General features: G+C 39.8%; 1 protein-coding gene and 1 pseudogene across 1 annotated transcript; one reads left to right on the plus strand and one right to left on the minus strand.

Moving 5' to 3' along the window:
- The first annotated feature begins 10,523 nt into the window (after positions 1 to 10,523).
- On the plus strand, positions 10,524 to 13,826 carry LOC102910572 (tubulin alpha-1B chain-like; annotated as a pseudogene).
- A 9,150-nt stretch (positions 13,827 to 22,976) lies between these two features.
- LOC102921450 (heterogeneous nuclear ribonucleoprotein F-like) lies at positions 22,977 to 24,725 on the minus strand. Its single transcript, XM_006981174.4, has one exon. The coding sequence runs from the start codon at positions 24,359 to 24,361 to the stop codon at positions 23,117 to 23,119; it is 1,245 nt and encodes a 414-aa protein (XP_006981236.1). The 5' UTR covers positions 24,362 to 24,725; the 3' UTR covers positions 22,977 to 23,116.
- Positions 24,726 to 26,408: the final 1,683 nt, after the last annotated feature.

Genomic DNA, 26,408 nt, shown 5'->3' on the forward strand with positions numbered 1-26,408 from the left:
TTCGATGCCCTGGGGTCATATCCCTACCAAGTTTTTTCTGTGGTGAAAACAAAAGTCCGGGGATCATTTCATAAAAGAAATTTCATTGAATTTTTATATTTCAAGTTGAAAAAGAGGTGTTATGGAGTATCCAGCCACCACAGGGCAAAACTAAGCATTCAAGTAAGTAGCAAAATAATGTTATGTAAGAGTACTTCGGAAGTAATGGCTACAATAGGGAAGCACCTTTCCCTTTTCAAGACGTTCCTTTATTCTGTAAGAACTACAAAAGAGTAAAGGAAGTAGTTCGGCAACTCATAAAATAATTGCTTTTAAGAGAACATAGATCAGTGAAGCTGTTAATAAAGAAGCAGTACACAGTTGACCTTGACACATTAGAAGACTACAAAAGCTTTAGAAACAACAGCAACAGAAAATCCAGAGTGAAGCAAGATAACTTGACAAGATATTGTCAATGAAGAAAAGCCTTCATTTTCATAGGGAAATTGCCTATATGAACTATGTGTGTGAAATCAGAGAAAAGAATGAGATCCCTGAGCCCATTCACGTGATTTTCAATGAAGTGTGTAGATTCTCTTGTATAAATGTCCTCTATCTGCTATCTCATCATGGAAATAATCTCTCAGAATATCAGAATCATGGTCCACCCACTATCTACCACTTGTGCTGTCTTGTAAAAAAAAAAAAATCTAAAGAGAACTCGGCAAAAAATATTTTGAACCCAGGACTCTTAATCTATTCTCCACTTTGCAACATAGCTTTGCCATTCTGTCAGGCCTCATAGCATCAATAAGTGATAGCTGGCAATTCTGTCTTATAGATAAGGAAACTTGAGGCACAGGGAGGTGAAAATGACTTGCCCATAAGATACTAGAAAATTGATAAAAATCCAAGATTGGAAACTACAGATGGCTTTCTGTTTACCACACTGCCCCAAAATAATAGTGAACACAAATCCCGGGGCCAGAGAGATGACTCTGTGTTTAAGAGTACTGGTTGCTCTTCCAGAGGTCCTGAATCCAATTCCTAGCACCCACATGGCAGCTCATAACCATCTATAAGTGTAGTCCCATGGGATCCAATGCCCTCTTCAGGTGTGCAGAAGTACATGCAGATAAAACACCCATAGACATAAAATTCATAGATAAATACATATTCAAAAGAAAATGAACCCCAAATGTAACTGGAGATGTTTAGAAATAGGATTAATGAAAACATCATTTTCAGCATTAGCATTACCTAGAGACTTGTTAGAAATGCAGATTCTTAGGATCTACCCTAGACATCTGGAATATGAATTTGTATTTTAACAAGACCCCACAAAAGAATTCTATGCACATTAAAATTTTAAGAAACACTTGGCTAAGTCTGATCTAATCTGTTGAGAGTCCATAACGTCCTGCTTCTTGCATTGTTTTGCACGTGGCCTGTAACTGTGTTGACAAGTGAATGAAGTTCCTCTATGTCCAAGAATAGCAGAACGAGTCTGGGGAATAAGCAGACTGAACGTTACTTGGCTGTCAGACTGTGTAAAGGAAGCAGTAAGACAGCGTGGCAGTTGGAAGGAACTTTTCAGGAGCTCTGTGGTCAAGACTCAGCTCGGTTACTTCCTCCCTGAGATGCTGAGCATGTCATTCACATTGTCTACCTTTTGCCTCAAAGGATCTTTTCAACTTTTATACACAGGCCATGATGTAATGGAAGTGGACAACTCTGCTGGTCTTTGGCCAGTTTAGCATCTTCATTTCTCATAAGAAAGGCAATACTTGGAGGACATTTTAATCACAGCAAAGCGGTGTTAACAGAAATTGCAAAGAGCAGGAGGAACATAGCTAGTTAACCGGCTGGAAATTAGTTAATTTTCCAATTACAGTGTAACAAATAAGGCCGAGTTCTGAGATTCAGCTGCTGCAGGCCATATACTCGATGAATCAACTCGTATTGCATGATTTAATAAAAACAAGATTCCTTGCTTCAGGCCTTTTTGGGGGATGGTGGGAGGAGAAACAAACAAAGGGGAATTTCCTGCTTTCCATCATCTGCTTCTTACCTCTCCAGGTGAGTCGAACACCCATTATTTGAGAGACACTAGCTACAAGGTAACTTCTTACACATAAACTCAGAGAGGGAAAAGGACTTGCCTAAGGTGGCACACCACAGCCAAGGGTAGAAACTAGGTGTTCGTAGTACCAGCATACAGGACTTTCCTTGGGTGATCTGTTTGCCAGAGTCTAGTCAAGACACCTGCTCCCAACAGCAGGACAGCCCCACCGAGGAAGACTGCTATATCTGTCATCTGGGAGTTTTGTTTCTGTCATACATCCACAAGCACTGCTTCGTTTGAGTCATGCACAGCCCTTATCACCTTATCAGAGCAGGTGTGATTTTTTTCCCATTTTCTTAATGCTCAGAGGGCTATCATAGCATAGGAAGCAGAATGACCCTTTGGTCTTTCAAATCCTCTCATGCTGTGCTATTTCTCTAGGGGAGAAGAGGCAGGCCTGCAGCCCCTTAGTCTTTTTCCTGGGGCATATCATGAGCTCTAAGTTGTTATAGTTTGGGTTGTAAACCTAGACTTTAACAGCTGAGCTATCTCTCCAGCCTGAGCCCTAAATTCTTAATTGCTTCAATTTCATTGTTTCAAACCAGATTGATTATTTTTCCTGTTGGAGTACATAGAGTTTCATGATTTGAAATTTTGCAGAACAGTCTTGGGTTCTTTCCATCATTTTGTCCTCACAACAGCCACTTCAGGGGACAAAGTAGTATTTCTCAATTTGACAGATTTGGGCAACTTGAAATACAGCAGCACAGTATTAGTATTTATGGCTGTTATAACGAATTATCACAAATTTAGGGCTGGAGAGATGGCTTAGAGGGTAAGAGCACTTGTTGCTCTTCCAAGGGACCTGGATTCAATTCTCACCACACACATGGTGGTTCACAACTGCCTATAGTTCCAGGGGATTTGACTTCCTCTTCTAGCCTCTGAGGGTGCCAGGCAAGCATGTGGTATATATATATATATATATATATATATATATATATATATATATATATATATATATATTGCATAAAAATATATCCAGGTTTTTAATTATCAAAAATTTAGCACTTCATCATCCATTTATTGTCATCTCACTTTTTCTGTTGGTCAGAAGTTTTCCTATAGAATAGTTCAATTTTCTGAGTGGTTATCATCTGAGATATACAGCTCTCTTTTAAGTTCAATCAAGGTTATTAGCATAATTTAGTTTCTTCTGAGAGACTGAAGTCTTCAGGGTTTTTTTGGTTATATATTTAAAAATTTTTGACATACAGTATGTTTTGATTATATTCTTTCCCCTTCCCTAACGTCTCCTAGATCCTCCCCATCTTCCAGCCCACCTAATTTCATGCCCTTTCTCCAAAAAATAACATAAAACAAAAAAATCCAATAAGACAAAAATATAACAGAACAAAAACTCTCTCCATTTTAAAGCCACCTGCCCCAATCCTTCTTGAATTGTTTCTTCTGCTTTTTTTTTTTTTGCTTCCTTTTTTTTGCCTCTTCTGTTTAGGGTTCATTCCATAACAACGATTAAATCTACTAAAATCAGAATTTTCTCCATATCTTAATATCTACATCAGCCTTAATTACATCTTAATTTTTTTTTTGTAATGAATCAGTTTGGGGTATGGAATTTTCTTAGGGGACATAATGGATACTTGCACAAAGCATGAAATAGCTACCTACATAATCCCTGCCTTGCAGTTTTCCTAAAGATATGAGGTGGTAATTGTATTTTTCCATTGTCATATCAGTTGGCTGTGACAGTAGACACTTGTCTATTAAATGAAACTCTGTTTATAAATTCTTTGAATTTGCCTTCATAACATTCTTATGAGGTACCCATTAGCATTAGCCCATTTTATAAAGGAGAAAACTGAGGCACAGAATGTTATAACATTTAACAAGTTCCCACAGTCAGGATATAGTGAATTCAGGATTCTAATCCAGATCATTCTTTTTACTATATACTGAGAAAATTCTAATTTATCAACCTAGAAAATTTCAATAGTGAGGAAATAGAGGCAAGTTTGATTTGAAGATTGTTCTGGGCTTGTTCCCTGTGTCCTTACATTTTGATAACACAACTAATACGGATGATATTCTTGAAGACTTCTGTTAAATTTAGAGACTTGCTAGGTTTTATATGGCAGAGTGAAGGTGCAGTCTTTTTGCAAAGGCTCAGAGGTGATAGTCTGTGATGGGTAAAGTCAAAATGGAGTACCAGGGCTGTGTTCTTGAGCAGTGTTTCTACTTGAAGGCTTCCCATTAAATATGGAACTCTTCCTGTGTGCAGTCTGTCACTGTAACAAACACCAGAGATAATCACCTTTGTTTTGTCTCAGTTTTAGGGTTTCCAGTTCACGGTCATTTCGACCTATTGCTCTGGGTGAAACAACATGGGGGCGGGAGGAGCACATGGCAGAGCCAAGCCACTAAACTCACAGTCATGCAGCAAAATAGGACAGAACAGGAAGAGGCTCAAGTCATACTCTGTTCATCAAAAGTACACCCTCAATGACATGGTGACTTCCCATTAGTTCCTACTTATAAAGCAGCCGTCACTTCCCAACAGTGTCATAATGGGGACCTAGCCTTTAACGTGGGCCTTTGGAGGCCATTCCATATCCAAAGAGAGTACACTCCATTTCGGTTAATTTCTTGGGACTCTATAAAGTCTGACTATGTGGGCCCTTAGAATCCCCACCAAAATGCCACCTGGAAGTAAAGCTGAAAAGAAGGTTTTGTAACTCTGACAGTGAAGCTACACAATGACCTTTCTCCAGGCCCACCTTTTCCTCTAGTATCGGCAATCCTACATTTATTTCTCTGGTTTCTGCTTCCCCAGCTACTATTACCCAAAGTACTGGACAGTGCCATCCTATGGTTAATCCCAGACACATCATGATGTGAGATATTGGGACCTCAGTCGTGACTGTCATCTCTTCCTTACACTTATTATTAGCCTCCCACTTCTAGGCCTGAGATCTGGCAGACTCAGTTACACTGAGTACCTCTATTACTCCCTGACTTCTTTTCTAGACATTGCAGTCAGACTCTAGCATTTACATTCCCACCCCTAGAAGCAGTGTAAATAATGTTCACACACACACACACACACACACACACACACACACACACACACACACACACACACACACACACCATAGAGCATAACCTTTGGCTTCAGTACTCATGTTTCTCTGGATTTCCATGATTAAGAGTAACAGGCCTTCTGTGGTAGCTCCTCCTCCACAACCAAGCACTGGGCTGAGCTCCTAGACTTCGTTGAAGAGAGGATCACAGGAGCAAGTGAGGTCAAGATCATGATGGGGAAAACCACAGAGACAGATGACCCAAGCTTGTGGGAGCTCATGGACTCTGGCCTGTCAGCTGGGGAACATGCAGGGCACTGGACTAGGCCCTTTGAATGTGGGTGACAGTTGTGTGGCTAGATCTGTTCAGGGAGCCTTTGGCACTGGAACCAGGACTTATCCCGGATGCATGCAATGCTTTTTTGGAACACATTCCCTAGGGGAGGATACTTTGCCCAGCCTTGACACAGTGGGAGGGGCTTGGTCCTGCCTCAACTTAGTATTCCAGGCTCTGTTGACTCCACAAAAGGGGCCTTACCCTCTCTGAAGAGTGGATGGGCGTGGGATTGGGGGGAGGTAGGGGGACTGGAAAAGGAGAGGGAGGAGGAACTGGGATTGGTATGTAAAATAAAAATTTAAAAATAAATTAATTTAAATAAATGAAGTGTATACCAAGAGTAACAGGCCTCAAGATAGACTATATGATAGGAATTCCAACCATGCCCCCGTGGTCACGCATGCCTGGCAGGACACTTAGTCATTTCCACCTAGTTATTTCCGGGTCATACATCCTACATAACCCATGCCCCGCGGCTGTGTGGTCACATAATTGCATGGCACAATCACGTGATCTATGCACATGTGTGGAGTAGCCATGTGGGCCTATGTGTGCAGGTGCGAGCTGGCCCTTAAAAGACAGGCCCCATTTTCCCCTGCCCCCTTCACACATATGTCCTTCCACAGGCTTGATCATGTCTATCCCTTTCTCCTTGTCTGTTTTTTTTTAATTTTTTTTCTTTATTAAGAAATTTTATACTCATTCCACATACTATCCACAAATACCCCCTCCTTACTCCTCCCACCCCCCAGCCCTCTTTCCCAAGCCATCCCAAATCCCCACATCCCCCAAATCGAGAGATGACCTGCCACACTAGTGGAAGCCCATGAACTGTGGACTGGTGGCTGTGGAGCCCCCATGGGACTGGACTAAGCCCTCTGGATATGGAAGATGGTTGTTTGGCTCAAACTGTTTGGGGGGCACCCAGGCAAGGGGATCGGGATCTGTCCCTGGTCTATGGGCAGGCTTCTGGAACCCGGTGCCTGTGGTGTGACACCTTGCACAGCCTTGGTGCAGTGGGAAGGGGCTTGGACCTGCCTAGGCTCAGTGTGCTGGGATCTGCTTTCTCCTTGTCTTAATAAAATTCTTGTTTATAGATTCTGTCATGTTTTGTGACTTTTCCTTGCAGGGTAAGAGCGCCGCAAAACAATCATCAGTGGTGCCATGATGCCTAGTAGCTGCCACTGCAGCAAGTCATTGTCACTCAAATATGTGTTGTCAGTCACCTATTTGTCAGTATCAGCATTATCAGTGGCAGTGCTGTTTCAGTAGCTTTCCAGGAATGGAGTCTCCTCTACATCTAACCTAGATCAGAGCACTGAGCTATGCTACACAAGGAGACATTCCTAAATGCTGACCACTACCCAGTCCATTGATTCTTACGTGTTTTAACCTGACTCAAATGGAAAATTTCGTGTCTCTCAGCCCCTCACTAACTATTCTGACTCCTACCAAGCTGTGTCTCTATATGCCCATAGCTAGGTCTGTTTGTTTGTGCTTTTCTACCATGCAGAGGTTTTCTGCTCATAACTCAGGCTCACCTAATTGGCCCTGTGCATTTGCCAACAGTGAGACCTTGAGGATTCTTATGTTTTTAAAATTTGACAAGGGCTGCTTTTCGTTGCAGCTCAGCTCCTGGTGGTGTGGCATGGGTGCCTTCAACCTCCTGACCATCCCACCTGCTGTCCTGGGAAGTAACTCAGTTCCCCACACTCCATTGCTTTCTCCTACATTTTGCACTCCTGCTGTCCCAACAGTTGTGCAGTGGAGTGCATGAACAGGCACGCAGGAAGGGGGCAGCTGTGTTCTGGAGAGGAGAAAGGAGATGAGAAACAGTGTACAACTGGTTCATTTCATCCATAATTGGAAATTAACCTTTGACTCTTGGCTAAGTTACATCACATTATTTTTCCTGAAGTGAAAATGACATCACAAAATGCTTTAGGGAGTGAGTCTAAATATAATGTAAATGGATTATAAAAGCTCTAGGAAAGAAGCACAGACAAACCAAAGAGCTATGCCAGTTTCCATTGTGACAAAGGAGGTGGACTACTTAGCTCTGACATAAGGACACTTGATGATAATAAGACACAGAGCTTCTGAAGCTGTTCTACTAGACTTCAGAGTCTTGACTGAAACAACCTGCAAGGAGGTAGGCTACTCTGTAATCAAAGAAAGGAAACAAATATCACTAAGTACTGCTTATGTTCCAAACCTGTAGTGGGAGAAGCTTCAATCCTTGGAACTTCCCAGTGCTCTGGGATTACAGTTAGAAGTGTAATTTGGTGAAAGAAAATACTATCATGTTCATGTGCATGTATGTACATGAGAGAGAGAGAGAGAGAGAGAGAGAGAGAGAGAGAGAGAGAGAGAGAGAGAGAGAGAGAGAGAAAGAAGAGTTTTATTTGAGCATCTTGCCACTTCATTTTAGTCCCATCTTACACATGAAGAGATGAGATTCAGAAAAATCCTTACTTGCTCAAAGTCACAGTAAGTAAATAGTGAAAACCAAAGTAGAAGTAAAAGCCTATGGGGCTCCTGAGGCTACAAAAAGGTTTCCAATGCTGAAAACTCCTGTTGTTGTGATAAAATATCCTGAGAAAAGTGACTCAAGGAAGGGTTATTTTGTCTCACAAGTTCGGGGTAGGGAAGTCACAGCATAGATGCTTCAGGCAGTTGATCACATTGTATCTGTGGCCAGGAAGCAGGAGTGATGATGCAGCTGCTAAGCGTTCCCTTTTTGATTTGGTCCAAGACTCTAGTCCAAGGGATGATGCTATCCACATTTATGGTAGGTCTTCCCATCTCAGCCCTGTCTAGAAACTCTCACACAGACAAGCCCAGATATTCATCTCATATGTTATTCTTTTAGTATTATCAGAATAACCAATGTCCCCCAAGCTAAGTGTTGGACTTATGATGGGAAAGAAACTTATTTGTGTATGCTGTACTGCTGAAGTTGGACCATGGGGGTAAATTAAATATGTGGTTAGTGCCTGAAATAAGTTGAGGATGGGAGATGTATAGGGCACCTTTGACCTTGTGTTTGGAAAAGATGCTCCCTTCTCAAGATAGTTAATGAGCATCTGCTAGAAAACTCTTAAATACATATGTAGCTCTCAGAAATCCAAGAGACATCTCTAAATGTGAATATCACAATGGTACTCCTAGTTCCTGGCAAGTGTCCAGGAAAACATCTAAGAATTAGAAGAGTCTTTTCCTATGTGACTTAGGAGTTCTGAAACCTAATTAATAAGAAAGGAGTTTTGAATTTCTAATTCAAATGAGAAAGCTGTTAACATTATTCAACTCCCTGATAATTTTAAGATGATAATTGTCAGCTGAGAGAAAATGTTAGACACTGGAACAGGAAAAAAACCTCTATCCTAGGTATTCTCATATCAAACGTCTTTTTTAATGTTCACAAAATTCCTGGAAAATGTAGTGTTATATGTAAGGAAACCAAGGCTTTGCAAGATTATAGTTCAAATCACACAAACATTATGCTACTGCTATTTTACTCCAGTTGTCTCTAATACCACCCACTGCAAATCACACCTTTCCTTTCACTTTCTCTATTAGTCCAAGTTATCCATTCTACAACTAATTAGAGATTTTTTTCCAGAGGGCATCAGACAAGAGCCAGAAAGAGAGGGGAGAAGGGAGCTAGCTGAGGAGGGAGGAGTGATGTAGAGAAGCAGAGCAGGGTTGAGGAGAGAGAATTACATCACTCTCTGGAAATCACCTCACTTCTTCCAGACTTAGCTTCTTCACTTGTAACATAGTGGTTATGACATGTGCCTGAAATCAATGGGAAGCATTCAAAGTTGCTGATCTTCATTTTCTTGAAGTTTGGTTTCAAACTATGACTTGGTATCTGGGACCATTCTCAAAATTAATCTAGTGTGCCCACTGCTTAGTCTGCATGGGCTGGGAATGTGGATTGCTATATTCATGCCTACTGAAAGGTAAGATTTCTATCAGGGGAACTTAACTGACTGTCATTTCTAAAAATAGGCATCTATCAGAATTAGCCATATGGTTTTCTGTTTACCCAGTCATTAAGGAGACAGGGACAGCAGGAGATACATTTGAAAGAAAGGATGACATTGTCCTAACCATGAAGTCTCATTTATATCACCGCATGTACTACTGAAAGAACCCTCTGGCCATAAATCTGTCACCATCACCTTTCACTAATGGATGGGCCACTGGGCTTAATCTGAGATGCCTGCTTACCTTGCAAATTCATGGAATCGTAGAGCTGAAAGATAACCTAAATGGCCATATAGACTGATTCATAATTTCACCATTCTCATTTGTGAAAGAATGCCTGACAAAAACAAGTGAAGGAAGGAAGGGTTTATTTTGGCTCAATTTGAGGGTACAACCTATCATGGCAGACATGCCATGGTGGTGAAAGGATGAGGTAGCTGATCCCATCACATCTACAGCCAGGAATCAGAGGGCTATGAATGCCAGTGCTCAGGTCCCTTTCTCTTTTGAATTCAGTTAAGGGCTGCATCCATGGGATGAAGCCACTACATTCTGGGCAGATCTTCCCTGGTCAATTAAACCTTTGTAGAAAAGGCCTAGTAGACATACCCAGAGCTGTGTTTCTATGATGATTCTGAGTCCAGTCAAGTTGACAATGAAAACTAACCATCAGAGTTATCATCAGTATAGTGATGAATTCAGGCTCTAGACATGGGCAGATATGGGCTGAAATTTTTCTTCTTCCGTTCAAGTGATCAAGTGAGTATGCTAGTCTTCTCTGAACCTTACAGGTTTTTTTTGCTTGTTCTTACAGTGCTGGGGGTTGAAACTAGGGCCTGTCTATCTTAACTGAACTATATCTCTGTCCCTTTTCAGATGAACACATTCTCTTATTAAGAGGCTGTGAAGGTTCTGTAAAAGACATGAAAAAGCAAATAATCTGACCTATAGGAAACTTTCAATATGTGGGAGCTATTAATTTTGACATCATGTGTACATTGGGTCACCAAAGTTTTCAATAGTTTTCTATTGGCAAAAAATTAAATTGTCTTATAAAGCTCATTAGGTTACTTACCTTGACTCTTAGCCTGTTGGGTACAGTAACCATGGCCATTGGTCTACTTTTGTTGACTTTGTCTCCTAGCCTATAACATGTGTGAGTATATCTCCATCCAAATTGGCCAGGCTGGTATCCAAATTAGCAATGCTTTCTGGGGTTCCACTTCCTGGAACATAGCATACAGCTGGATGGCCAGATACTAAGTGACAAAGCCATTAAGGAAGAAGATGACTCTTCAACATTTCCTTCAGTGGCATAAATGCTGGCAAACATGTGTCTCGGGTACTGTTTGTAGACTTAGAACCCACTGTTATTGATGAAGTTTACACTGGTACTTACTCTTTATCCTGAACAGCTCATCAAAGGTAAGGAAGATGCTGCCAATATCTAGGGCTATGAACACTCTACCCTTGGAAAGTAGATCACTGACCTAATATTGGGCAAAATTCACAAGCTACCTGACCAGTACATAGGTTTCTGTGGAATAATGCTTTTGTACATTGGTTTAATAAAACAGTGATTGGCCAGTAGCCGGGCAGGAAGTATAGGCAGGATAAGCAGACAAGGAGAATTCTGGGAAGAAGAAGGCTGACTCAGGAGATGCCAACCTGCCATCCAGGGAGAAGCATGTAATGGCACACAGGTAAAGCCACGGAACATATGGCAACACATAGATAAACAGAAATGGGCTGAGTTTCAGTGTAAGAGCTAGTCAGTAGTTAGCCTGAGCTAATGGCCAAGCAGTTTTAATTAATATAAGCCTACTTAATATAATCTACTTTTTAAGAGCAGCAAATTGTTTAAAATGTTTTACATTGGTATAGATTTTAGTTTATTGATACAAATTTAAAGTTAATTTGTTATACTTTATATATATTTCTACTTTTGTTTAAAGTATTATGTTATGTAACTCATTTAAACTGTAATGGATAATTAAGAAATACAGATTAGTAATTAGTCTTTTATGATAGTCAAACTTATAGTCACGTTAAGTTTTCTAGGTATACATGGATATAATTCAACTAGGTAGGTAATCTTCAAACACTTCAAAGACCTATAGAATATGGCATTTAGAATGTTTTAAAACTTAGACTTTCTGGACAATGAGACATGTCTGTTCCTGGCAGCACCAATTTACTTCAAAGAGAAAGATGGGTGTCAAAGGCACTCCATATGGAGTTTATCTTCTTCTTGGCAAAAATAGCCATTTGGGCAAGAAACTGTTTTTTCCTAGACTGCCTGAGAAAATGTTGTATCAACTGGACATGCAGGACCCATTAGAAAGGTGACCACTGAACTTTGCAAGGCAAAGTGGTCCTTTAGGTTCCTGCTTCGTAGAAGAAACTGCCAGACATTCTACAGGACACAGAGAGAAGCGACTGTGAGACTTTAGACCCGTGGGCTGAAGATGGATGCCCCAACATTGCAGATGAACTTTAGATGACTGTCCAGGCAGACAGCTTTCTCTGTCATTCTAGATTTTTGGAAGTTGCTTGTAATGTACTTCCTGTTTACTTAGGTAATATTATATACTTCTGGGGTCTTTGATGTGGTTGAAGACTAGATAGTTATAATTTTCCTTATTTATAATAAAAGATAAGTTAGATATGAAAACTTAGACTCACAAATATGGGATAAATAGAATATTTTCTTTGAATTTGCCAAATATAATAGACTAGATATTACAACTGTAATTACAACAAATAGACTAGATATTACAACTGTAATTCTTGTTTGATAACTGTTTTGCTATATATAATTTTACTATGTTAAAGTAAAAACTTTCTTTTTTAATTAAACAGAAAAAGGGAAATGCTGTGGAATAATGCTTTTGTACACTGATTTAATAAAATGCTGATGGGCCAGTAGCCAGGAAGGAATTATAGGTGGGATAAGTAGACAAGGAGAATTCTGGGAAGAAGAAGGCTGAGTCAGGAGATGCCAGCCTGTAGTCCAGGGAGCAGCATGTAATGGCACACAGGTAAAGCCACGGAACACGTGTTGACATATAGATTAACAGAAATCAGCTGAGTTTAAGTGTAAGAGCTAGTCAATAGTATGCCTGAGCTAATGGCCAAGCAGTTATAAATAATATTAAGCCTCTGCATGACTATTTTATAAGCAGGCCACAGGACTTCAGGACCTAGGCAGGACCAGAGAAACTTCCAGCTACAATGGGTCTTTAGTATTTCTTTGTTTTCTACAGCTTTGTTGGAGGAACTAGCTCTGGGTTCACTTCCCTGATGATGGAATGTCTATCTGTTGATTACAGAAAGAATTCTAAGCTGGAGTTCTCCATTTATCAAGTCCTCCAGAATTCTAGCACTGTTGTTGATCCCTGAAAGTCTATCCTCAACACTCATATCACCCTGGAACATCCTGGTTGTACCTTTATGGTAGACGATGGGGCCATCTAACCCATCGGTCATAGAAACCTCAATTTTGAGCATCCAAACTACACTGAGCTTAACTGTCTTATTAACCAGATTCAGTCTTCCATCGCTGCCTCTCTGAAATCTGGTGGATCCCTGAATGTACAACTGACAGAATTCAAGACCAAACCAGTGCCCTACCCCCGCATCTTCTCCCTGGCTACATACACCTGTCACCTCTGCTGAGAAAGACACCAATGCCTGCTTGTGCCAGTCAACCAGTTGCTGAAATATAACCATCACCATTTTAAATACATGATTTGCTGCCTGTTGCACTGTGGTGACATAGTTTCCAAAGATATCAGTGCTGACATTGTCACCGACAAGACTAAGTACTGCATATAGTTTGTGGATATAGGTGTCCTAATGGCTGCAAGTTAGCATGAATTACCAGCCTCCCACTGTGGTACCTTATGGAGACAAGGCTAAGGTACAGTGAAGTGTATGCATGCTGAGCAACATCATAGTCATTTCTGAGGCTGGGGCTCAACTCGACCACAGGTGTGACCTGTTGTCTGATGAACATGCCTTTGTGTACTGGTAGGTGGGTGAAGCCATGAAGGAAGAGCAGTTTTGTGAATTCTGTGAAGATATGGCTGGCCTAGAGAAGGATTATGAGGAGATTTGATGTGAATTCTGTTGAAGGAGAGGATGAGGAAAAAGGAGGAATACTAATCCATTCCTTTCAGCATGTCAATCTTCTAGAACTTCAGTTTCAGCATTAGCTGACAGGCATCCATGTTTTCTGATTAGGTTATCTTCATTCTGTAATTATGCCTATCTTTTCTATATGGACCTGTGAGTTTATTCTATGATGCTTTAAAGTAATAGCTTTAAGAAGAAAATCCATCTTGTATAGGCCCTTCAAGCTCTACCTGCACAGTTTGTCATGCAAAATGCCATCGATTATTAAGTATGTATCGTCTGTTCTCTTTTCTGTCCTTCTTTACCTCCCCTATGACCCTGCATTTTATGTTCTCTGAAAATGGATCCATAGGTGGTCTCATTTATATTTATAAGAGTTGGTGAAAACAAAATCAGCAATTCCAGGCAAGAGAGTGAAAGTCTTAGGACCTATGAGCAGCAGGAAGCCATTAAATCCTCAGCTTTGAGGGGGTAAAGACATGGAACATTCTTATCCAATTAAGACCTGGCCTTGTGGAGAGATTTCTAGTAGGAGCCATTCTCAGGGAATATTCTAGTCAGTAGAGCTATGAGTGTCAAAGCAAAGGAGGAATGGGAAACCAGGACCCCTCTCCCTCTTGCTCTGGTGATTTCTCTCATTAGTGTTAAAAACAGTGTGTAAGTATGAATATCTAATCAGTTCCCAAAGACAGTTTCCTGGGACACAAGTCATGGAAAAGATGGCCAGAGACTAGATCTAGTAGCAGGAAGGATCATCTCAGGACAACCAGCATGCAGGTTATTTTCTACTGCCACCTTTCACATACAAGTTCCTCAACCTGTAATGATCTGTGAATAGAACATCAACTAGTCTCTCCCTAAGCAGCCCTTCACTTTGTTATAGTCACTCCTTCCCAATTGAAACTCATTTCATCATTGATAACACTAATTTTAACTAACTATATCTATTCCTGCTTTTCTCAGGACACCATGCATTTATTAGGGTAAGAGGGCCTTGTTATTCAGCTCTGCCCTAATCTCATAACACAGAATCTGACTAACACATAGCCAATATGGTTGAATATTGGAACTAATCACTGAAAGATCTAAGGTGCAAGTTCAAGAGAGACACGAGATGGTGTTGTGGGATGTTCTGTATGGCAAATGTGTTACTCTGATTGGTCAATAAATAAAACACTGATTGGCCAGTGGCTAGGCAGGAAGTATAGGTGGGACTAACAGAGAGGAGAAAAGAAAGAACAGGAAGGCCGAAGGAGTCACTGCCAGCCACTGCCATGACAAACAGCATGTGAAGACACTGGTAAGCCACAAGCCACGTGGCAAGGTATAGATTTATGGAAATGGATTAATTTAAGCTATAAGAACAGTTAGCAAGAAGCCTGCCACAGCCATACAGTTTGTAAGCAATATAAGTCTCTGTGTTTACTTGGTTGGGTCTGAGCGGCTGTGGGACTGGTAGGTGACAAAGAGTTGTCCTGACTGTGGGCAAGGCAGGAAAACTCTAGCTAAAAGATGGATTGTTGGGGGTAAGTAATTTATTAGGAGTTAGGTAATGCCATGGACAGACAGATAAATAACAGCTTGGTGGAGGATTTGAGAAGAATTCAGGCTGCAGAGGCAGAGCCAGACAGCTTGGTGAGGGCTCTGGAGAGTGGAATCAGGGTTATGGCAGATTCCAGATCCTTTCTTACAACTCTCTGAAGAAATGGGGATTTCACAGTATGAAGGTGGCTGCAGGCTTCTGATTTCTTGGCAAGAGGCAGAGAACAGGGTGGAAACAGCATTATGGGTGGCCACTAATATTTTTCTGATGTAAACTCACTTGTCTGGTGAAGAAATCTTGGTACCTTGAAGCCTGTTAGCTAGAGGCTCACAGACAATGTCTCAGCAGGGTGTCTTTTGGTCTCTGTGAGAACTGGAGGGCTGCTACTGGTAAAGTGGCCTGACCAGCAGCTGGATTCTAACATTCCATTTTTAGAACCAAAGGTACCTAAAAGGCTTTGCCAAGGAACAGTAAAGACGCCCATCATTTTCTAGGCCCTGCCTCTTTCCTAGACAGCCAGATGCTACGACACATTATACTTTAGACCTAGCTTCACTCAGAAGTCTCACAGAAATTATTTCTTGGTAGTTGCTAAAAGCTTTTAAACCCCCTTTTCCCAAAAAAGAGAAATCCCAATATTTATCATTTGAAAAATTAGAGGAAAAGCTCAATGCTTTGAAATAGGTAGGTACATTTTCCACCAGTTCCTGAATGGTGCTTTAGGTCTTGCTTGCAGTACTTGTCCCAGCCTAGAAGTCAAATAAAGGCAGTAGAAGTGATGAACTTTGTGAAAAGTTCACTCAAGGAGTCAGATGAGAGCAATTCTCTTTAGGTGGCCTGTAGAGCACCTGCCACCTCCATCGCCACTCTATTTAAGGGCAATGACTGGGTAGTACATCAATGGCTATCTTCACACTGGAAAGGCAGAGGACCTGATAGTTGCTTAGTCCATGATGCTAAGTACCTCAGCAGTGCCTGTGTGGGACTGAAAGCTTGGAGAGCCACTCCTCTTCCATCCATGTTGGAAGGCCAAGGAAGCTGGGTTCAGATGCTAGCAGCAGTGGCAGCGGCACTCAGCAACAAGACAAGAAGGCAAGCAAGTGAAAACCCTGTTTTCCCCCCCAACTCAGGCTGCCAGGGTCTTTTCCCTTCAGACAACCAGCAATTGCCTTTACAGACATGCCCAGGTACGTGTTTCTTAGTTTATTTTAGATTCAGACAAGCTGACAATAATGATTTACTATCATAGTAGACATAGAAGTGTGAAGAAGCTCCAAGTTACCTGATACAGATTCAGCTGTGCTGTATATGGGGGAGTGACAGACATCAGACTTAGACAGAGAAGCTGTAAGCCTGTACTTGAAGATCCTTGAATGCTTGTAGACCTTTTGAAGCTTAATAACAAGGGAGGTGACATGACTGTTACAGAGGAACTGTCATCACATATTTTTGTCTCAGGAGAATTTAAGACTCTTAATAAATTGAGCTTTTGTTTCTGTGATTTACATCTGTTTATTTTTGCCATGCTACTCATTGAAACGGAGAATTTAAAAATTAATTCATTTAAAATTAATGAAAATAAACCAGTTATATATTATAAAAATGTATTGGTTGAGGGAAACAACTATATTTTCCAAAATAAAATAGGAAAAAGAAGAATATAATTTTACAGTTTTCAAAACTTTTTGTTGTCTGGTTTTATTAATAGACCATACCTGCTTTCTGCGGTGCTCTGTTAGGGCATCTGGTTTTGTTTGAAGAAACAGGATACCTAGCATATGGATATTCTCTTTTGAAATTACACCAAATATCAACAACTGTAGTATCTTGAAAGTTAGGTGCTATGTGGAACCAGAAACCATATTAGTGGCTTGGCATATTTTGCTACATTAAAATCCATTGGTCTATCATGTACTTTTAATGAATCTTCCATATCACTCATGCATTAGTCTATGCATGCTTTACTCATGCATGCTTTAGTAGCAGCATGGACTGGTCATTTGGAATATGTTTGGCCACCAAATCATGAAAATCTTGAATGTACACTCATTTTTTTTTTTGGTTTTCCGAGACAGGGTTTCTCTGTGCGGTTTTGCGCCTTTCCTGGAACTCACTTGGTAGACCAGGCTGGCCTCGAACTCACAGAGATCCGCCTGCCTCTGCCTCCCGAGTGCTGGGACTAAAGGCGTGCGCCACCACCGCCCGGCCGAATGTACACTCATTAAATAGTACTTTTTTTTTTTTAAGTTGTGGGTTAATAGATCCATCAAACTCATCAGGGAAATCAGCACATAAACTTTTTAAGTTCATTTAAAATTTAAAGCTCATAAAACTTTCCTAAATTTTCAATTTTTATTTGAAAAAGTCAACTTTTATCATTGGGAACAAATATCGTCAGTTGTTTTCCTTAATGGACAAGATTGTATCATTTATTTGTGAGAAAATGCCTGCCAAATATTCAAGTTTGAATGACTATAGTTCATCTGTCATTGCCATCTAAAAATTGTGTTCCACGAGAAAAAATCTAGTTAATATACAATTCACAAGTCCTTTCTCCTGTAACAAGCATCAACTTTGTTGTTATTACTACAAGTGTTCTCTATTGTGTCAAGCAAAGTATTGGTAATATATTCAACAAAATTAATAAATTAATAAATTTACTGCTTAGTTGAGGGCATTCTTTTTCAATGTATTTTTTACTAATTATTTGAAGATTTATGTGTGCAATGTATTTTGATCATTTTAATCTCTACTCTTGTCCCTTACTCCTCTCTGGGATAGCTCTGTGGGGTATCCTTACACCACAGACACTTACAACTTCATGCCCTCTTCTTTTAAAGTAATATTTGAGTCCAATTTGTGTTTTCCATGTAAGTATGGGTACAGGACAATGCACTGCCCTACCAGAGACACCCACCTAAAAAAAACTGACCCCTGCTGCTCTGAAGCCATCATCTGTCAAGAATTCCTCAGCTAGGGTTGGGCCTCATGAGCCCCTCCTCTCTCCATGCTGGAATAACGACTGGCTTGATTTGGTGATAACCACATGTGCTGTTAGTTCACGAGTGTAGTGGTTCTGTCATGTCTAGGAACCTCAATTATTGCCTAGTCCAAGAAGACCATGAATTATACTTTGAAAACTGCTAACATAAACATGTTTTGAAGAAAAGAGTATTGGAGACAGAAAGAGCTATCAGGAAATGGCTAAAAATAATACTTGTGAGAAATGGTGAAGATTGAACTAAAGAAATCCTAATGTATATAGGGTGACAGGTATTGTTACAAAAATGATTAAAATATAAAGATTAAAATAATCAATTGATTCTTCTGTTCTATTTTCAGACACTCCCTCTAAAACTACCATTTCTCTGCAGGATTGTTAATACAAATTCTCCCTCCACTAATATTTTGTTCTTTCTTGTGTCACTGCCAGCTCTAGCTCCTTTCAAATTGTTCTCCTTCTATATATAACATAAACTCTTGCCAAGTTCATCAAGCACCTTGGTGACATTAAATCCATTGGTATTTCCAGTGATGTTTCTGTTTATCCTTTCTGCCACATCTAACCCAATAATCACTTTTTCCCTTGTAATTCTTCCCATGATGATATTTCAGTTTTCTTCTGGCTTTTTCATTATTTTGTAGTGGGTAGCTGACCCAGGTTTGACCTGGAAGTATTACCCCCATTGAGGCTTCTGGTAATTGTCATGCCCACCTATGGCCTGCCCCTGAGGCAGGGCCAAGACAGGAGCCCTTAAGATCCAAGATCCAAATGTACCAGCTCTCTTGGTTCCTGGTAATCCTGGATGTTGGATGGTAGACCAAGCAGTGTTCTCCAGAGAACACCGCTGGACTGCATTTCACCTCTCCCGGATCCTGCAACCTATCCTTTTACTTGTTGTAAGTAAAACCCCCAAATAAACCTCCCTTTTAACTATATGGAGTTGCCTTAATACTTACACTAATAATTTTTCTTAGTTTTGTTTCTTGATTTCTTCCCTTCTAACTTCCAAAATTCTGTGCTTTCTTCCTGAACTTTGTACAAACTCCAGACCACATTTCTGTGTTCTGTCTCTGTCTTTCTCTTTCTCCCTCTCCTTTCCCTCCCTCCCCTTCTTCCTTTTTCTCCCTCCTAATTTCTCTCATCTGTATCTTTATCATCTGAGTTCCATATCTACTAACATAATCACTCAATTGACATGTCTTTCATTGTTTCTCTAACCCCTCAAATTCAGTGTATTCAAAACTGAACTCTTGTTCCTTTCTTCACAGTCCAAATTTTCTCTTCTTTTTTCACCTCAATAAATGATAGCTTCTGTCATCTAATGGTTCATATCAAGATTCTTGTACATGGGGCTGAAGAGATGGCTCAGCAGTTAAGATCACTTCCTAATCTTTTGGAGCATCCTAGTTAAGTTCTCAGTACCCACATCAGATGGCTCACAACTATCCAACTCTGGGGATCCAGTGGCTTTTTCTGGCCTCCATGGACACTTTCACACATGTTGTATGCATTCATACACAATACAGCACACACACACACACACACACACACACACACACACACACACACACACACGGAGGGGAGGAGAATATGAATCCCTGGGTATCATTTGTATCTCTCTCTTTCAGTTACCATTCTTAGTCACCAAATCTTGCCAATTCCATTTGCAAATGTAACTAGAATTTGTGTACTTGATCCCTCTCCATTGTCATCTATTAATCCAATTCCCTCCTTACTTCATAGTCCAAATTGGCCTTAAAGGTATAATCCTCCTGAATTACCCTCTTAAGTGCTGGGTTTATAGAGGTATACCACCAAGCCCAGCCCAATTTTAAACCATCATCATTTCTTGCCTGGACTCATTTAATGGCCTCCTATCTCTTCATATCCTCCCATCTCATCTTGTAAGGAATTCATTAGATGACAGAAAGAGGGATCTTTGATAACCTGTAAACCATACCTAATGTTGCCTCCTTGCTTAAAGCTTCTAAGAGATTTTCATTGTACTTGAGATCCCAGGTTCTTAATATACTTTGCAAAGTCCTGTCTTCTTTCTAAATATCACTTCACCAATCTAATCTGACAATATTATTTCCCTCATGCTCACATTCTCCCAGCTACATTAGCCTTCCTCCTTGCCATCAAACAGCTCTTTTCTTTTTTATTCTAGACATTGCATACACTGTCTGGTTTGGACTTTGCTCCCACCTCTGTTTCTTTGTATTAATCCCTTCTTATTTTTTATTCCCGTTATATATTATTTGTTCAGAAAATCTATTCTTGAGGCCCCAAATAAACCAGGTGATTTCTTTGCTGTGAAAAATTATCCCACTCTTTATTTAATAATACTTGTCATGATCTATAATCTATAATTGTGCTTTCCTTCTTTTCTTTCAGGGTCATGCTATGAAGTCCAGGCTTTAACTCACTCTGTAACTCAGGTTGGCCTTGCATCCTCCTGCCTTCCAGTCTTCCAAGTGCTATCTGGAATCCTAAATACTGGCAACAGAACTTGGCAGTATTGTTCATATAATGTTGGCTCTGCATGCATGCAAAATACAGGTAGTTCAGGGTTACAGAATATTCAGTTACATTTACAGAAGGTTGTTGAGGCCAGGCAATGTGTAGCAGATCAATGTGTGGCAAGGAGATGGGTCCAAAGAGGCCACTTCATGGAGCTGTGCAGGTAAAACCCAAGTCACAATGGTGATTCCAAGATATTGGATACTCTGTGTCTGTGGAGTATCTTCCAAAGAAAGCTCCATGGAGAGTATGAAACTGTGTGCACAAAACACACTACATGTACTATAGATGACAGAACTGGTGTGGGAGCTACTCAGAAATGTTGGTGCCTAGATGATTCCATTTCAAACCTCAGATACAAGACATAATGCAGAAAGATTTGATGTCCTTGCTGGATAGCTTTTCTATGGTCTCATCTTTTCTGATCATAGTTCTCATCTCTTTATTTTGGATTAGGAAAGTTTACTTTGTGCTGTTGTATATTATGACTTAGTAACTTGTTTAGTTTTTAGTTGCTCAAAGTTAAGAGGTTGCTTTGGCTCCCAGAAGGGGATATTAGAGTTGTTTTCAAACAGTGTTGAAAATGTTAAGACTATGGAGCCTTTTGAAGTTGGAATTAATACATTTTTCATTATGACATGACCTTGAGTCTATGTGTGAGAGGAATGAAATGTCATGATTTAAAAGTGATATAAGTTGTATTTAATCATAACCACTGTATACATTTCCAAATTAAATATGTCTATAACTCCATAAAGTATAATTTACAATGATAAACTCAAATAAAATAAAACAAAAAATAAAAAACAAAAGCAAAACCAAAAACACATAAATGAAAGTGATGTATTTGGGTGTCAAGTTGGAAAGAGAATTGTTGTAATTGTCCATTTTTATTGTCATGTGATAGGATTTACAATCAGCTAGGGGATCCCATTTGTCAACTTTGGGGATTATTTCATGTCCTACTGGAGTGATTATACACAAGTTTATGATTATGCTTAAATCATGAAATGTTTTCCTAATGTACTTTTCTAAGAGTATCAAAATTTTAGGCTTTACATTAAGGCCTTTCATCCATTTGAAGTTAATCTATGTGCAGGATGATAGATACTGAGTAAATTTTATCTTCTATAGGTTGATATCTAGTTTTTCCAGTGTTGTTTGTTAAGGAGGCTTTCTATTCTCTAAAGTTTATTGTTTGCATCTTTGTAAAAATCAGATTGCTGTAGCTATGTGGGTTTATTTCTGGGTCCATTTTATTCCAGTGGCCTCTATGTATCTGATTTTGTCACTATAGGTCCACACTATGTCTTAAAATCAGATAATGTGGTATCTAAAAAAAAGTGTTAATTTTGTTCAGAATTTGCTTTGGTTATTTGGGAGTATTTTGTGGTTCTACACAGATTTTATGTTTTTTTTCCCCTAGTTTGAAAAGAAAGTTATTGGAATTTTCATGGGTATTACATTGAAACCTTGAATTATTTTTGGTAATATAGCCATTTTTACCTATTAATTTCTTCACTCTGTGATCTTGGGAGTTTTTTCCATCATGGGCTGTCTTTCTTTAATCTTTTTTCAGTGCTTTGAAATTTTCATAGTTCATTTATTTTGTATCTGGTTATGTGTATTCATTCGTAGATATTGTTGAATCTATTGTGTATGAGATTATTTCTTTTTTTCATTGTGAATAAGTCTTTATTTTAAGAAAAAAAATTAGTTAACAAAAAATTTTACAAGTTCCACTTAGCAAAATACACCCAAAAGGAAATCACAATACAAAGAAAGCTTTAAGTCAAGGCCTAACCAATTCCTACAGTATTAGTATTGTGTCTCAATTCTCAAAACTAACTTTTAAAAAGCTTAAACTTAACCTAAAGATTTAAATGAAAATATAGGGGGTGGGCTGGGGGGAAGAAGAGGGGGGCGGGAGGTGGGGAGAACAAGGGAATCCGTGGTTGATATGTAGAATTAAATTATATTGTAAAATAAAATAATAAAAAAGAAGGTAAAACAAAACAACCCCCCCCCCACACACACACACAAAATAAACTAGAATGACCATGAGAAATGCTTCTCTTTTCATCAGGGATCTGGCACCTTTGAGTTCTCCAGAAAAGTGTATGTCCCCAGTGTGTTCACAGTGGTGTGCTTTAAGATCCACTCAGCATACTTAAAACTACTCAACTCAGATACCATCTTTCAAGTATACTACCAAAAATGTTAATTGAGAAAAGCAGAAGAAAATATTACATGCTAGAAGAAAAGTTTGCAAGAGAAACACTGACTGGAGGTAATTTTTTTTAATCCAGATTTCACAAACTCATGGTACAATGTGGGTCCCCCAGCTTCCTCTAGAGTTATAAACTGCTCTTAACTGCTTATTGGTTGCCTGTGAAATTTTGATCGAAATAAGTCAAATGCTCCTACAATACTAGTCAAATCCATCCATGCTGTTCTGACCACTGTAGCCGGCCCCATAACAGCCACTCACTGACTGGCTCTCCAGGTCACTGTAAGTCTCCTGGGCAGCTGACACTTCCATGCCCTGGATCACCTGGCTGCTGTAAGCCCTGTAGCTAGCCCCTGTTGTGGAATTCAGGAAGAGTTCTATGTATCTGTGCTGCATGCTGGCCCTGTCCTTTGACATAGCTGCCACTGCTTCTTCATGGGTGGCAAACTCCGCATCAGCTTCTCCTGTCATTCTTCCATCAGGACCAATCTCAATATGAACTCTCACAGGGTTGAGTGGAGAGAAGAAGTTGTAAATGTCATTCTCCGTTGCTTTGTAGGGCAGCCCTCTCATGTGGACACAGTGGCCGGTGGTGCTCTGCACTGTGAACTCGCTGTCTTCGTATCTGTGGTCATATATTCCTGAGAGACAGTAGCTGAGCTCTCTCCCAAACAGGTCAGTGGTGAAGCCATAGCCATCACTGAGGCCACTGTATTCTTCATAGACCCCATAGCTTGCACTATAGGCACCAGATCTCATCCTATCCAAGCCTGCCTGTTTCACAATGCCAGTGTACCTCTGGGCTGTGCCAGGCCGGTCATAGGGCCCAGGACTCTGTACAGACATGAACTCCAGAGGTGGCTCTGAGTATGATGTAACTTCCTCCTGGCTGCTCTTGAACACTTCGATATACCTGTGTCCTATTCTCTCCTTGTGCTTCCCCAGAGCTTTCTCAGCTAACTCTTGTGAGGCAAACTGAACGAAGGCCTCCCCTGTAATCTTGCCTTCTGGGTCCACAGGTAATGTGATCCCGTTTGGCACAATTTCCAACCCTGAGAAGAACTGAACAATTTCTTCCTTTGTGCATCCAAACGGGAGTCCCCGAAGCCTCACAAAGCCATCATTGGCATTGTCGACGCTGTTTGGACCACTGTGTGTCAACACCCAATCCATCTCGATTCTGTGTGACTTGAACACCTCAATATATCGGTGTCCTATGCTTTCCCTGTCTTTTTTCAGAGCCAATTTTACATCATCTTCTGACTCAAGTTCAACAAAAGCTTCACCACTCTGCCTGCCTTCTCTAGTATAAATGAAATGAACACCGGAGACCCCATCATGAATTGCGCAGTTGGAGAGAAAGTTTTGTATGTCCTCAATTGAGCAGGACCAGGGCAGGCCACGGAGTTTGACCACATAGCCTTCACCTCCGTCAGGGCCCAGCATTATGGACACTTGACAGGGTTGATGTCACATAAACTTGGGCGATTTTTTGTAGCTTAACGAACTACTACAGCTGCCTTCTGTAGGAAACACTTATGGAAGGTACAAGTTTTTCACGGAGGCAGAAGTGACTTCTACTTTCAATAAGCAAGAACCACAACTTCACCTGACGCTTTAAAAAACGCAGAGAGCTCCGGGGGAAGTCCAGGTGCATCTTCTTTTTGTTCTCAACCTCGGGCTCCTCATCTCCATGCTCCCACTCACATCCGGAACCTCGCCGACCCTCAGAGCACCTAGAGGAGGGTGGAACCCCCGGACTTGGCAGTTGTAGCTGAGATAGTTGAGGCTTGTTTACTATTACCATGGAAACCCCCTGGAACTCTTGGGGGGGGGCTCTGGGGGTGAGTCAGCCACTCTGCCTGGGGAGCATCCACTGTGCTTCCCATGGGATTCTTTCTTTCTCAGCATGTTCATTATTGGTATATAGTAAAACTAATCATTTTTCTATGTTAATTTTGAATCCTACTTCTCAGGAAATGTGCTATTCAGTTATCAGTTTTATGATAGAAGCTTTAGAGTTTCTTACATATAAAATCACACCATCTGCAAATAAGGATAATATGACTTCTTCCTTTCCTATTTGCATTAATTTTATTATATTTTCTTGTCTTGCTTATGCTAAGATTTCAAGGTCTATCTTGAGCAAGATTATAGAAAGTAGACACCCTTGTCTCAAGCCGAATTTTTTGGAAATGCTTTGTGTTTGTCTCCGTTGATGTAATAATGGCTACAGTTTTATCATATATAGCCTTTATTATTTTAAAGTGGAGATCTTCTATTTCATTTTTTTTTGGTTAGCATATGCTTTTGTCACAAAAGGATGGTAGACAGTATAATGATCCTGTGACTTCTGTCCTTGAGTCTATTCTTAAGTTATATGTGTTGGTTTGTATAAGTCTAACCATCCTTGCATCCCTAAAATGAAGCCCTCTTGGCTTATTTTTGAGTGCAGTTTTCAAGTAGTTTATTGAGAGTTTTTCCATTCATGCTTATTGTGGAGATAAGCTTATAATTTTTGTGTGTTTCTGTTCAATTTTAGCACCAAGGTAATACTGGCTTTATAAAATGAGTTAGTGTTTCTTCCCTTTCTATTTATGAAATTGTTTATGGGAAACATCGTTGTTAGTTTCTCATTAGACATTTTGTAGGATTTACCTTTGAATCCCTCAGGGTCTGGCCATTTTTTAAATAGATACCCTTTATTAATGTTTAAATTTCATTATCTTTTATAGTTCTGTTTATGTTGCTTATGTATTTTTGGTTTAATTTGAGTAGATCATCCGTGTGTAGGAATTAATTCATGTATTCTAGATTTTCCAATGTATTTGAATATAGGTTTTTAAAGTACGTATTCAAAATACCCTCTAAACATCATTGGCATGTGTTGTAATATCTTTCTTTTCACTTATTATTTTATTGATTTGGAGTTATTTCTCTTTTGGTTATTTTGACAAGGAGTGAATGTTATCTTTTCTATTTACTACCTATTTATTTCATTGATTCTTTTTCAGTTTTTGAGGTTATAGTTTAACTACAAAATTTCTTCCTTCCCTTCCTTTCCTACCTCCAATATACTCCTCCCCACTCTCTTTCAGATCATGACCTCTTTCTTCACTAATTGTTATTGCATGCATATAAGTATACATACTTACACATTCCAAAATATTACCTCCTCATTCTATGTAATGCAACTTGTATGTATGTTTTCAGGACTGACTATTTGGCCAATTCTTTATATGATTCTTTTTGTTTCTATTGTATTGACTTTTCCGTGAGCTAATATTTCTTTCCATTTACTAATAGTAGATTTGGCTTGTTTTTTTCCCCCTAGCTCCTTGAGGTAATTAAATTCTTTAGTTAAGAGTTCTCTGATTCTTTTTTTCCCAATTTATTCTTCTTTTATAGAAAATAGATTCTTTTTTTCATACAATATATCCTTGATTATTGTGACCCCTCCTTCTACTCCTCCCAGTTCCTCTCCTCCCTCTCC

Source organism: Peromyscus maniculatus, chromosome X (genome assembly GCF_049852395.1).
Source record: "Peromyscus maniculatus bairdii isolate BWxNUB_F1_BW_parent chromosome X, HU_Pman_BW_mat_3.1, whole genome shotgun sequence".
Taxonomy (NCBI): domain Eukaryota; kingdom Metazoa; phylum Chordata; class Mammalia; order Rodentia; family Cricetidae; genus Peromyscus; species Peromyscus maniculatus.